The sequence below is a fragment of the Heliconius melpomene genome, chromosome 16, assembly GCF_056956725.1.
Source record: "Heliconius melpomene rosina isolate 202511_hmr_F chromosome 16, ASM5695672v1, whole genome shotgun sequence".
Classification (NCBI taxonomy): Eukaryota; Metazoa; Arthropoda; class Insecta; order Lepidoptera; family Nymphalidae; genus Heliconius; species Heliconius melpomene.
This window is the reverse complement of record NC_140404.1, coordinates 9,102,936-9,116,280: the sequence shown is the minus strand read 5'-3', so window position 1 is coordinate 9,116,280 and position 13,345 is coordinate 9,102,936. Positions and strand designations below refer to the sequence as shown.

Here is a 13,345-nt window from a genome sequence, read left to right as displayed (position 1 = left end):
TAAAATATAAGTAACGACGGAAAATACAAAATGTCAACAATTAAAGAGGTTTTTAATGTTTTTTTATAAGACATGTGAGCTTTTGAAAGACAACTTCCGCTTACGGATTAAGATTATCGCTACAATTTATTTTTTAATATTTTCACAATAATAAACACAAAATATAAATAATAATATACAAAAAGTTTTGGCTTACTTAAATACTTAGTTTACTCTACTACAACTCTTCTAGTATTTATATAGCCAGTAAACCTACTTATACTAGGGGCGCGAAGCCGACTTCTTTGACTCGCTGGGCTCGCAAAATCTCGGTAATGTTCACATGTTGAGCGAAGCGAGAAATGACTTTTTATTTTTTTTTCTTTAAAATCATCTACCTGGTCATATCTATATGTTTGCAATTTTTCATCTCAATCGGTCAAACCGTTTGGGAGCGTATTGGTGACAAAGAGTGTAAAAAGTCTCCAGTAGAGCGTTCCACTCGCTTCGCTCAATAAATAAATATAAATGAAAGTGTGAGAGAACTTATTATAGACATAACTATGTTATAGCATAGTTGTTACTTAAACCGTATGTATCATAGCGTAGACGTATTCTCCTAAATTTATATAGGTAGTAGGTGCTGGGGCCCAAACGCGGCTTTAAAAAAGTGTTGACTAATGTATTATATATGTATATCACTGTAAAGTTTCATCTGAATCCCTTCAGTAGCTTTTGCGTGGAAGTGGTTCAGAAGTTTATCCTCACAAACTTTCACACTTATAATAACTAAAGTTTGAGAAGAATGAAGATGGACGTTTGTTACTTTCACGGAATAACTTCGGACTTCGATTAAATTTTACAATAATATAGCTTATACACCACAATAACACATAGCCTGCAAATGCTGTACATATTATATGTATTTTTATATACAAAGTATGCACAGAAATGTCGCAATTCGCAATATTAATTAATTCTCTTTTTCTTTCTACTTCTTTTATATCCTGCATATAGCAGAGTAGACAGAGGAAACCTAGTGTTAAGACATTCCTTTTCACCGAACTTTTCGAGACGTGGTGTGTGGCGGAATTCGACGCCGCACCTTTTGCCTTGGTGCCAGAGCGAAGAGATGAAAATATTAAGAAGTAATTAATTCCCTCGAGTGGGGATTGAACGCACAACCGTCGCGTTACAGTCATACCCTTGTGCCCTAAGCGTGTTAGTTACAATATTAAGTTGCGATATTAAGTTTGTTTTGTTTATATTGTTCGGCATTGCTTACGAGAGGTGCCCATTAGATACGTTTACAAAAAATATAAAAAAATGTTTTACCTGTGACTATTTATTTAGGCCGTCAGGTCGCAGCGGCACAAGGCGCAACGCGATGGTTGTGGGTTCGATCCCCACTCGAGGAAATGAAATATTTATTTAGATTTATGTTTTCATTTCTTCGCTCTGGTATCATAACGCCAGGTTGCCTCTGCCCATCCTGCTGTATTCCAGATGCAGTTTGAAACAGAAAAAAAATATATAATTTTATCTTTCTCTTTTATATTTACGTGACAAGACATCCGTCGCGAGTCACGGAAGATTATTTGTAATGATAGTGGTAAACTATTGATAGTGTGCTCGCTGCCAGGAATACACGCAAAAATTATATACTCGTAAGTATGTAAGTTTGCTTATAACGTACTTTAAATATTGAATAATATTAAATTAAGAATAGACATCACTTTATTTTTGAATTTTAAATTGTTATATTGCATACATGAAATTGCAACAAAAGAAATATATTAAGATAAGTTTAATTTTTTTTTATTAGAAAAAATAAATTCCACAGGCTCACAGGTGCCCGTGCCTAATTTTTACGTTTATTTTTTTTTATTGGCGTCTATAATATGTACAAGACTTTGTACAAGACTATGTACTTATTTATACATATTATTTACATAACATTTCTTATAAACTAAAGTGTGTCCTTCATAAAGTGTCAGTAGAGTCATATTTTTTTTAGTACTTAATAAAGGTAATACCTATATGCTTATACTGAGTGCGTAAGTGTAAGATGCAGATTTTTTTCTTAGCTTAAAAATGTATCCCACACCTAGCAGGGTAGGCAGAGAATCCTGGTAATCTAATGTTAAGACACTGCGTCCCCGTTAAGAAACTTGTGTTGTACCCATTTTCCGAGGAATTCCTGGGCTCAGCTTTGCCTCGTTCTAAATGATATAGGGAATACAAAATTTAATATTTTCTAATTAATATGAGTCAAAATATGACATGGTTTAAAATTAAACTAAATGGAGGTCAAGGTAAATATCTTAGCAAATAAATAATATTTTAATATTTGTAAAATGATTATGATAGAACATCAAACTCTAATGCAAAAGAAGAAAGAATAAAATTCTTTATAATATGTGCATATAGATACTCATATAAATAATTAATATAAATTACTTCCTTGAGAAATCTTAAGGTCACACAGCAAGAGCTAAATGATATATTTGACAAACAAAGAAAACTAGTTTCCACGTACGCTGGCAACACAATGAAGTTATTACTACGGTAATATTTTTGTAAATCTATTATAGTACATTGAATAATATGTTGTATATAAAATACAATTATTTATTATGAAACTTTGCTTTAAGTGGTTTCTCCCTTATTCCATTAGGAGATTAGCAAATTTTATATATATTTTTTTGATGTTAGCAATGAAAGGTTATACATTAAAATTATAAACCTATATCGTTAACAAATTCATTCCAGTCTAAAATCATCTTCAAATTCAAATTCAAAATATTCTTTATTCAAATAAACTTATAATAAGCACTTTTGAATCGTCGAATGAACATATGAACAAATATCTTAACATATTTTTCAAGTAAAAATTGAAATTAAAATTTCTTATGTTAAATTTATCAACAAAGTAAAGAATTTAGAGATAATAATTTTTACATGCTTATTTTGTATAGCAGCTTTCTGAACGTTTGAAATTGAAACACAGGTTTACAAGAACTGAAATACGATTCACGGGCACCGACATGAGTGACAGAAATGACATTTCGTTGCATTTGAGATTGTAAAATACTCTTATTTCCCTAATTAAATTATGTTATCTTAATTTAGATAACGACAATGCTACAAATCAGTAGTTTACTTATATGCTTGCTGTGAAGTAGGCTGGAGTAGTAAAAAACAAAATATATAAAGAATGGTGCTGTGAGGAATACCACATTGTGAAATAGTCGTATTGTTTTCGCACAAATAGTTATTATGGTTGTTATGTAATTAATATAAGTTTGTTAATCGTAATACTACACGTTAGCTAAGATGAGGGCGGTTGCGTTGATTAGTGGAGGAAAGGACAGCTGTTACAACATGATGCAGTGCGTCGGCGCCGGGCACACTATAGTAGCCCTGGCCAACCTCCAACCAGTACATAAAGGTTACTATTGTCATATACACCGATTTAGATACATATATATCAAATTTCATTAGAGCATAATATTTATACATGAGGTTGCAATAACCTGTTGAAATGAATTCAAATATTTTTTGTAGCACTTTAATTTTTAAATAATAAATATATATTTTTTATTAATACTTATTTCGGCCAACTACTATGAAAGTAGCATGCATTAATAAATAAAAATGAATTATTCTAGATGAATTGGACAGTTATATGTATCAAACAGTTGGTCATCAGGGAATAGATTTGTATGCGGAGGCAATGGGTTTGCCTTTATACAGGGAGATAATATCTGGTGTGGCTGTAGATCAAAGTCGAAATTATAAACCAACAGACAAAGATGAAGTGGAGGATTTGTATAGATTATTATCCAGAGTGAAGGTATAAAATATAAAGGAAATATATGTTACATATTTAGAAGCTTGTTTAATAAGAATTTATCATATGTGGAATATAGTACAGTACAGTACTTGCTGTATTCCACATATGAGGTAAACAAAAGATTATTCAAGATATGTTATGAGATTTTTAAATATTTTTAAAATTCTAATTTATTTACATTTATAAAATACTTTATATAGAAATCATTTATTTCAGAATGAATTAGACATAGAAGCTGTAGCTTGTGGGGCAATATTATCAGATTACCAAAGAATCAGAGTTGAAAATGTGTAAGTTTTTACTATATGTAATATGTATATATTATATACTATTTTTATTATTTTCAAAATGTTATTTGACATTTATGAAAGAAAAATACTTAAAAATTGTAGAAAAATACTTGAAAGCACATAAAATATAGATTTAGCATTTAACTTTCCAAGCACTCTGCCCACTAAGTTATATGTTCTTATTAAGTTACATGGAAATTCCTCTTATCACAACTTCCCAACAAGTGGAAACATTTACATTTAATGATTTTAAAAGTATAATGTACAATATTTTCCTTAGATGTCAACGACTTGGCTTAGTATCCCTTGCATATCTTTGGAGAAGAAATCAAAAGGAGCTCTTACAAGAAATGATAGTTAATGGTGTTGATGCCATTATTATAAAGGTAATTAATTTTAATGGTATATTTTTATTCCTTGCTTCTAATAAAAAATAAATTTAACATGTTAGATATATTTATAAACTTTCATAACAATTTTCAAAATGGATTTTGCTCATTATCATAGTAAACCACCCTTGTGGTGCAGTGAGAAAGTATGTGACTTTAAACCCCTTGGTTGTGGGTGTGATATTTATTGAGGGAAATATATATTTTTTAATTTCTCCACTTTGAATAGAAACGGAAGTGTTGAATGGCGGAACTCAACGCCGCAAATTTGAGTACTGTTTCGACACTGAATTATTAAAATTCCAATTGAAAGCAATAATGCCTGCCTATTATATCTAATATACAGCATGCAATTAATTTTTTTTTTATTTATCTGTCAGCTGATAGTCACATGGCGGCCAAGTGACCAAGATATTGATTCTATTCTATAATAATACTTTAAATATTTATTATTGTGATAAGCATTATTATGTGTAGCAGATATTGTAGAGAATGAGCATATGACTTCTAATATTGTTTAAATTATCTTTATATCATCTTATATGTTGTAGAATAGTTTTCAATATTTAAATGAAAAACCTGAATTTATATTTATTTCCATAATGCTCTGACTATAATATCAGCTTCACGCTGTATCCCGCATATAGCAAGGTATGCAGAGGGAACCTAGTGTTAAGATACTTTCCGCTGATATTTTCGAAGCGTTGCGTGTTGAATAGCGGGACTCAACGCCGGGCTTTGCCTTGATGCCAGAGTAAAGAAATAAAATTGTTAATAAATAATAATTCATTCCCCCAAATGGGAATCAACACTAGAGTTACTGTCACACCCTTGTGCCAAGACGGCCTAAATGATATTATGTAAAATATTAAATTTACATTTGCCTAACTCTGTTGCAAACAATCCATTAAATATGTCTCCCTCGCGTTGTAGTTACGAAACATTCAACTGTAACGCGATATTTGTAGATTCAATTTCCTCTCAAGGCGTTACTATTATCGAATTAAAAGAGTAGAGAGCAACAGATTTTGTCAAATACCGCATTTTTTTCTTAATTGGAAGAAAAACAGAGAATAGAGTAACATGCCACTAATAATTATTTTTGGACATGTTTGCTAAGATAACAAAACAATGCTAAAATGTAAATACCTACAAGAACGTCAATATGTCTCTTTGGACTAATAACACGAGGCCATTAAATTCTCAATTAACAGAAATGTGTTACAAAATAATTGAAAACACATATTACAAACAGATAAGGAAGTGATATTAACTCATTAGTCTAAATACTTAGTTGCCTACGAATAATATTTCCATTATATGTAGATACTTTGTTTCAAAGTTAAAGTTAAAACGTTGTCGTTCCTCTGGAATTGGTAACATTTTCTTCATTTAAAAAAGCAGCTTTACTTTTTTCCCGTCTATCCAGAAAAGACAGGAAATCTAGCGTAGATCACTTTGTGTTGAGTGTTGGAATTCAACGCTGCGCCTTGCGTATCAGAGAGGAGAAATGAGAATAATAGCAATAGAATTAGAGTCAAGTGCCTCTACTGCTACTTGCAAAGTCTTCTACGTAGTTTAACTTAAGCTTAAAGGTTTTAACAAAAAAAAATATCATCTGTCACTGTCATTTATAATTCTTTCATATTCTTCAAAGAGTACTTACAATATACAGCAGACCTTTAGCTATTTTCACCAATTATAATGTATGGAGACCTACGTTTTTAATTAAACCTTTTTTTTTTTTTCAATCAAAAAATATTATAACCGTATATTAAATTATTACTTGTACATGATCAGGTTGCAGCGCTCGGTCTGGACCCAAGGATACACCTAGGGATGACAATCAAAGACATCCAGCCTCACCTTCTAGTCATGCAAGAGAAGTACGGATTGAACGTGTGCGGTGAGGGCGGGGAATATGAAACTTTTACACTCGACTGTCCTTTGTTTAGGAAAAAATTAGTTATGTGAGTATTTTCTGAATTAGCAAAAGTTTGCAATATATTTAAGCAATATATTTTTTGTGCCTTAAATATCATTAAAGTTAGTATAGTCGTAAGTTTGTGACATTGTATATTTTTCTCTATTGCAAAAACAACTATTGGTAAACCGAATAAATAAATAAAAATGATTAAATTTAAATGGTTATGGATATTTGAAGTTGTGTTACTAATTTAAATTTAATAACATGTTAAAAAACAATTATAACCCAATGTATTTTTCTGATGCTAATAAAAGAGCGGGTAAACGCGACGGTTGTGGGTTCAAGTTAATCATGAGAATTTAGTTTAATATTTTTATTTCCCCGCTCTAGTAACGAGGCAAAGCGCGGCGTTAAATTCCGCCATTCAAGACTCAATGCTTTCAGAGGTCGGCGGAAAGTGAAAGTGAAGTATCTTAATGGAAATGAGTGTCTAACACTAGTTTCTCCCTGCCTACTCTGCTACGTGTGGGATATAGAGTGAAGCTAAAAAAATATTTTATATTATCGTCATTATGTAAAGGATAAAGAAAGGACATACATGTTTGACTTTAGTACGTCAGGTGTTCAATCAGTTTGTTGGTAAACTGGTAAACATAACAGTGATAAAATTGAACAAACAACTCAAATATGTGCATAAACGAATATTTAATCAATACAAGCCGTCATAGTGCAGTGCGACTATGGGTTTGATTCCCGCTAGTAAGAATGGAATGAGAATTATGATTGAATAATTTTTATTTCCCCGATTTGGTACCAAATATGGTCTTAAATTCCGCCACTCAACACGCAATGTTTAAAAAATACGGTGCTTAGGGAAAGAAGAAAACCCTAAAGTTTTCCTGGTATGCGGGAAACAGCGTGCATAAAATAATAAAGGAAATAATATTAAGATAGTATAAATAATTTATCAAATGAAATATCGGCAGATGAGACTTTATTAGCATGCCTCATTTTATCTTGAACCCAAACAGAAGATCGATGTCTATCGAGTAGTATATTGTAGGATTAGGAGATTATTTTTTTTAAGTCCACATTTAAAGCAATACAGGAGGTATTGCTTTAAATGTGTTAAATTATTGTGTGTAAAATTATCGTAACGTACTGTTGTAAAGTACATTCCATTCCAGCGATCATTTTAGCTATTTACTCATAAAATTCAGTATTATTAATATTTTAATTATTTATTACAAATATTGATATGTTTGGAAAAAATATATATATTATGGCTAAATATATTTCTCATATTTTCAACAGAGACGATAAAGAAATGGTGATACACTCTGACGACCCGGTGGCACCTGTCGGTTATTTAAACTTAAAATTGCATCTAGAACCTAAAGAAAACTACGACGAAACGAACAAACTACCTCTAACTGTGAAAAACTCATTAGATTTTGTAAAAGACTTGAACGATACGGTGTTTAGCGACTTAAGCGATATAGAACTGAGTGAAACGGAATTGGAGTCTATCGAGAAATTGGAAAAGGAGGAGATTATAAAACAAAATGAACTCAATCCGTTGCTCACTTATTCCGGCGACAATGCTAATATTGACGGCGATAGCAATGAATTAGAGGATTCAGAAGATGGCTATTATTACGATGAAATGAATGATCTTGATGATATACATCCCGTTTTAGATCACAGGTCCATATATGGGAACAAGCATGGCTGGTATTTCATCGGTGGAATCGTTGGTGAAGGTGTCGATACTAAACTGGCCACGGAGGATGCTATGAAGAAACTCATTAGTAGGTAAACTTGTTCAGGCTTTTTTGATAGTGAAACTTTTTGTTGATTAATAGAACAGACGTAACAGACGTTTTTTATATATTAATATTTAAAGATGTATTTGAATGAAGATTTTGATAAAGCAAAATAAAGTCAAGTGCAAATCAATAAAACACCTTTGCACATTTATAGTTGTCTCATATTTTTGGTGTAAATTATAAATTTCAGACTATCATTTTCCTTATTAATTTTTTTAATGACATGATTTAAATCAACTTTAAGTACAATAAACATAAAACCGTAAAGGAATTTTCATATTGCTTACAGAATGATTTTCAATTATCTTTTTATCTTGTATTTGTAAGCTTTCGGCTTTTTAGATTAAATTGTTGAAAGCTAATGTTTTTAATGCAATTTTTTAACATAGAAACAATTTGCTTACTTTGCTTTACTCTCTTCAATAATTAAATATTATTTATAACAAAATTAAATTAAAGTTAAAGTTACAAATTTTTAATTAACGTATTTGATGCTTATTATGCAAATAAAATATGTGCTAACAACTTGTCTAGATATATCTGGGGTGGGCACAAGACTATTCTAGGGTGGACACTGCCTACGCGGGCTCCTCTATTCTTACGCCTGTATTTACTTTGCATAATCATTCACGCATTTCTGTTGTTATTTATATCAAAGATAACAGATGTTTATATAATGACTTATTCAAATTTCTTATCTTTACCGCAATTTATTTAATGCCATCTGAATAAATAAACGTCTCGTGAATTGAATCAGAAACAATCATTATTAAATACTTGTTATATCCGTATGTATGTATGTATGTATACAAACAAACAAAGGTTGGTTTCCATGCATATTTAATTACAGATATTATTTACAACCACAATGTTGCAATGTAGGAAATACAAAAAACTATTAAGTCCATGTGTTTATTAAAGTTAATTAACTCATAGATATAATGAAAATGAAATTAGATTAAGACCATTTTCTTTAACTATTAAATGTTATTAAAAGTTTTAGTAAATCATATGATATAAGGATCTCAAAACAGAGTAACTTATTAATTAGAGTATATAGCTTCACTTACTATATTATAAGTGAAGCAATATACTCTAATTGTTATCGACTCAAAGGCCAGTCGTGACTCAGGCACATAAAGTGTGAGTGTAAACGTTACTGGTTGTGGGTTCGAACTCCACTCGAGGAAATAAAATAATTATTAAATTTTATATTTTCGCTCTGGTATCGAGTGTGGCATTGTTCTGGCACTCTAGAAAGTGAATAACAAGAGGAGTATCTTAATCCTAGGTTCCCTCTGCCTACCCTGCTAGTTTTTATCAATTTAATGCAGAATTTTATAAATTCCATAAAAAATCCAATGTCATTCCGTCTTTTGTGAAACATACTCTATTTATTCACAATTACCATTACAGGTCTACTGGACAGTGAAAATCTAGAACTTCCCGATGTGTGTTCTGTTAACATTTACATGCGGGACATGGAGGAATATGCGGCGCTTAACTCTGTGTACGTGGACACGTTTTCATTCCCCAACCCTCCTACGAGGGTTTGTGTGGAATGTCCTTTACCAAAGAACGTTGGACTTATCATGGATGCTGTAAGAGCTGTTTTTATTTGATTTATATTAAGAATATGAACCAGCCAGTCGGTTTGACAGTCACACTTTGTGCCCCTGTGCCACGACTGGCGCCTGGCCCCTATATGTATATTATTGTTATTAAAGGTGGCATACAAACAAAATAACATGAATCAAGAGGAGGGCGTTTGTAAAGAGCGTGTGACGATGCACGTGCAGGGTATATCGCACTGGGCGCCGGCCAACATTGGCCCTTATAGTCAGGCAGTTAAGGTTCGTTATTGTTTTATATTTTATTTTTAATATATAGTAAACTATATAGCTAATGCTCGTTTAAGGCTGTTAAAATGTTTTTACATACTAACAAATATTTCTATAAAACGTTGATATTTTTTTGTTGAAATAAATAATAATATACGAAAAATTTTAATCTTTAAAAAAGTACAATTTTTGTCCACAACTAGAATGACCTTAGAATTGGAAATCTAACATGGATTTCTTTAAAAATATAGGAAAAAATTAACAACTTATATTATAAAAATATTTAAAACAAAAATCCAAGAAAGTACGTGACTTGAATGAGAATTGCCTGCTGTACGTAGATGATGCAGTGCTCATTGCGTCATTAAAATGAGAGTTGCAGGCGTGGTGCCTGCAACTCTCATTCTCTGAAAGAAGGGTGTGAAAATAATGGTTTAAGCCTGAATGCTAATACAAATGAAGAAAGGACGGAATGCAAGATCAGTGTAAATGGTAAAATATTATAACAAGTGAATGAAGTGCTATATTTGGGGAATATGTTCAGTACACATGGAAGATACGAGATGTATGCGGAAAGGCGTATTGCTGCTGGTAACAGGGTTAATAGTCCCTTATATATATTATCCTTAAGAAAGCAAAAAAATATTTTTTCGTAATTTATTGTTCGCTCGGGAAGAAAATAATGATAAGTAAGAAAAAATCTAAAATAAAATTTGGGCAGTGGCCTGTAGCTAAGTGTATAGTGTGGCAGGTCGGGCCGGTGGTGGGCACGTGCGGCCAGATCGCGCTGGTGCCGGGCAGCATGAGCCTGGTGGGTGGGGGCGCGCGCGCGCAGGCCGGCCTCGCCCTGCGCCACCTCGCGCGCGTGCTTCGCGCCGCCGCGCCGCGCGCGCACATACGCAGCGTGGTGCAGGTGGGACTAACGTTTCATAATAAGTGTAGTGTAGAATATTTATTTGACGTTGCTGCTTGATAAAGACGTACATATATAGCTAACAGCGTAGTCAGAAACTTAAAACACTTGGACGGCTTCCAAGAGGTAGGAGGCGTATTCCGCTATTAACAAATGAATTTTTGTCGTTGTTTACACACAGAAATACCGCTAGCAGTCATTTACGAGTTAGAAGTTAATTTCTATACAATTATCAATAACGTTTGTATATGTAATATTTTATCATACAAATCAAAAATATTGTTCAAATTTTAGGTACAATTTTTTTAATCGTTTTCTATAATTTTTGTCTGTGTTGATGTACGTAGAGCGTGTGCTACGTGACGCGTCGCGGAGCGGCACGCGAGGCGCGGCGGCAGCTGGAGCGGCGTACGGCGGGCGCCATCGTACAGTGCGCCGTAGTGCGCGCGCTGCCCCGCGCCGCCGCTGTCGAATGGCACGCCTGGGCGCACACTGACAACAACCGCTTTGACTGTACGTTTATTTTCTCGGTATTTATTAAATATATCTTAATTGAATTAAAATTAACATAGCTGTCCTGTTCCTTTACCTAAACCTCTACTTACCCTGCTAAGTGCGTGAAGCTTGAAAAAATGAAATATTCTTATTTCGATAGATGAGGAGACCGGCTGTAATGTCGGTGACTACAAAGTAGCAATTACTAGGAGGTGGAATTATGAGAACACTGTTGCTGCCATTGTTTGCAATGTCGCCACAGGTATTCATTATAAATTATTAGATGCGTAATTTATGTACCTATATTATATAAATGTGGTTATTTCATGTGAATATGAAAACTAATATGTTTTAATCATTTTTGACTGAAATATAATAAAAAAGAAAACCATTTAAAGTAATACAATATCTTGACACTAGGTTCTCCCGCCACAATGAAAACATATTGGTACAAATAAACATACAAATGTTGAGAGTTTGATCACCATTCGATGAAAATTAATATTTATGTAAATATCTTCTTTAATCTTCGCTTTGGTGTCAGGGCAAAGGGCGGTGTTAAGTTCCTCCACTCAACGCGCAATTCTTTGAGATGTCGGTAGAAAGTGGGAACGGAGTGTCTTCCCTCTGTCTACCCCATTTTATGTGGAATACAGTATGAAACTTAAGTAAAACACCTCATAACCCTCTTATACGCTGTAGCCCACGTATAGGACAGTCACAACAAATGCGGGATAAAGCGTGAAGCGTGTAAAAAAAACATTTTCTACCAGGATCATCCCCCTCCACGTCGCAGGCGTCGTTCCCGGACGCAGCCGCGTGCTCGCTGCACCGCGCGCGCGCCTCGCACGCCCCCCAACACGAACTCGAACAAGTGCTCGAATACGCACTGCGCAAGCTGCTCAACGACTGTACTGATGATGACCAAGTGTTGTACGTGAGAGTGTTCTATCAGGTAATACATTTATGTTGTTACACAAAATATTTTTTAAATTACACACTTATTTAAACTTCGAAAAACTACTAAAAATCTTTAATTATCTTACTTAAATACCAAAAACCAAATGTTCACAGGTATGGGGTTCACCGCCACCCTCGCTCCTAGTATCTGCGGCGTTTATCGCAGCGCAGCGTTTAAATACGCGTGTAGCCTTATGCGTAGTTCCGGCTTTGGCGTTGCACAATGCGTTCACGTTCCTCTCCATCAGCGGCTTAAGGTTACAGGAGTGATTGTGTAAGTTTAATTATTTTATTTTTTTTGCTTCACGCTGTATCCCGCATATATCAGGGTATGCAAAGGGAGCCTACTGTTAAGACACTACATTCTATCTATCCGCCCAATTTTTGAGACATTAATGCTTGAGTTGTTACCATAGCGAGGGAATAAAAATAATTTATTCCTCTGACTAGAAATCAAACTCAAATCTCACAACCGTCGCGTTCATAGTCAGCACTGCGCCATGACGGCCGCGTTTAATTTTCAATAGTAAAAAATCTTTAAGCCACTTACTTCTACATGGAACTTACGCACTATTATGTTTTCGATTTCTTGTCCTTATACAACTTTTAAATATTTACAACCATTTAATAAGTTACGTTTCTATTTACAGATACCACCAAGAGGGCAGCCCAAGAAAAAAAGAATGCAGATGCTTTATTGCCGTTTTAAAAATATATTTGCTGAATATTTTTCAGTGTTTATAAAATTTTGTTAATTATGCTACCGAGTTTACCATATTATATTTTAAGTCAAACAATATAAATTATTTTTATTGCAAAAAAATTGAGTTTAATTTCGTAGCAGCGTAAGCAGACAATAAAAAACG

At 33.3% G+C, this 13,345-nt stretch overlaps 1 protein-coding gene across 2 annotated transcripts; it reads left to right on the top strand.

Annotated features, from left to right (window-relative positions):
* Positions 1 to 3,000: 3,000 nt before the first annotated feature.
* Positions 3,001 to 13,303, top strand: LOC146530975 (uncharacterized). 2 transcript variants are annotated; one of them, XM_085199421.1, is made up of 14 exons: positions 3,001 to 3,430; positions 3,651 to 3,835; positions 4,052 to 4,125; positions 4,406 to 4,511; positions 6,315 to 6,484; positions 7,756 to 8,252; positions 9,687 to 9,871; positions 9,998 to 10,123; positions 10,863 to 11,024; positions 11,372 to 11,537; positions 11,680 to 11,781; positions 12,293 to 12,474; positions 12,594 to 12,753; positions 13,130 to 13,302. In XM_085199421.1, the coding sequence occupies exons 1-13, from the start codon at positions 3,316 to 3,318 to the stop codon at positions 12,747 to 12,749; spliced, it is 2,226 nt and encodes a 741-aa protein (XP_085055547.1). In that variant the 5' UTR covers positions 3,001 to 3,315; the 3' UTR covers positions 12,750 to 12,753; positions 13,130 to 13,302. The 2 variants fall into 2 exon arrangements, with proteins under 2 accessions (XP_085055547.1, XP_085055548.1); XM_085199422.1 differs by lacking the exon at positions 9,998 to 10,123 and having other exon boundaries at positions 13,130 to 13,303.
* Positions 13,304 to 13,345: the final 42 nt, after the last annotated feature.

Bases quoted from the DNA above. Each gene is read 5' to 3' on its own strand.
- LOC146530975 (XM_085199421.1), top strand. From the start codon at position 3,316: ATGAGGGCGGTTGCGTTGATTAGTGGAGGAAAGGACAGCTGTTACAAC. The intron at 11,025-11,371 runs GTGGGACTAACG...TGATGTACGTAG, and splicing joins ACATACGCAGCGTGGTGCAG to AGCGTGTGCTACGTGACGCG. The intron at 11,782-12,292 runs GTATTCATTATA...ATTTTCTACCAG, and splicing joins TGTTTGCAATGTCGCCACAG to GATCATCCCCCTCCACGTCG.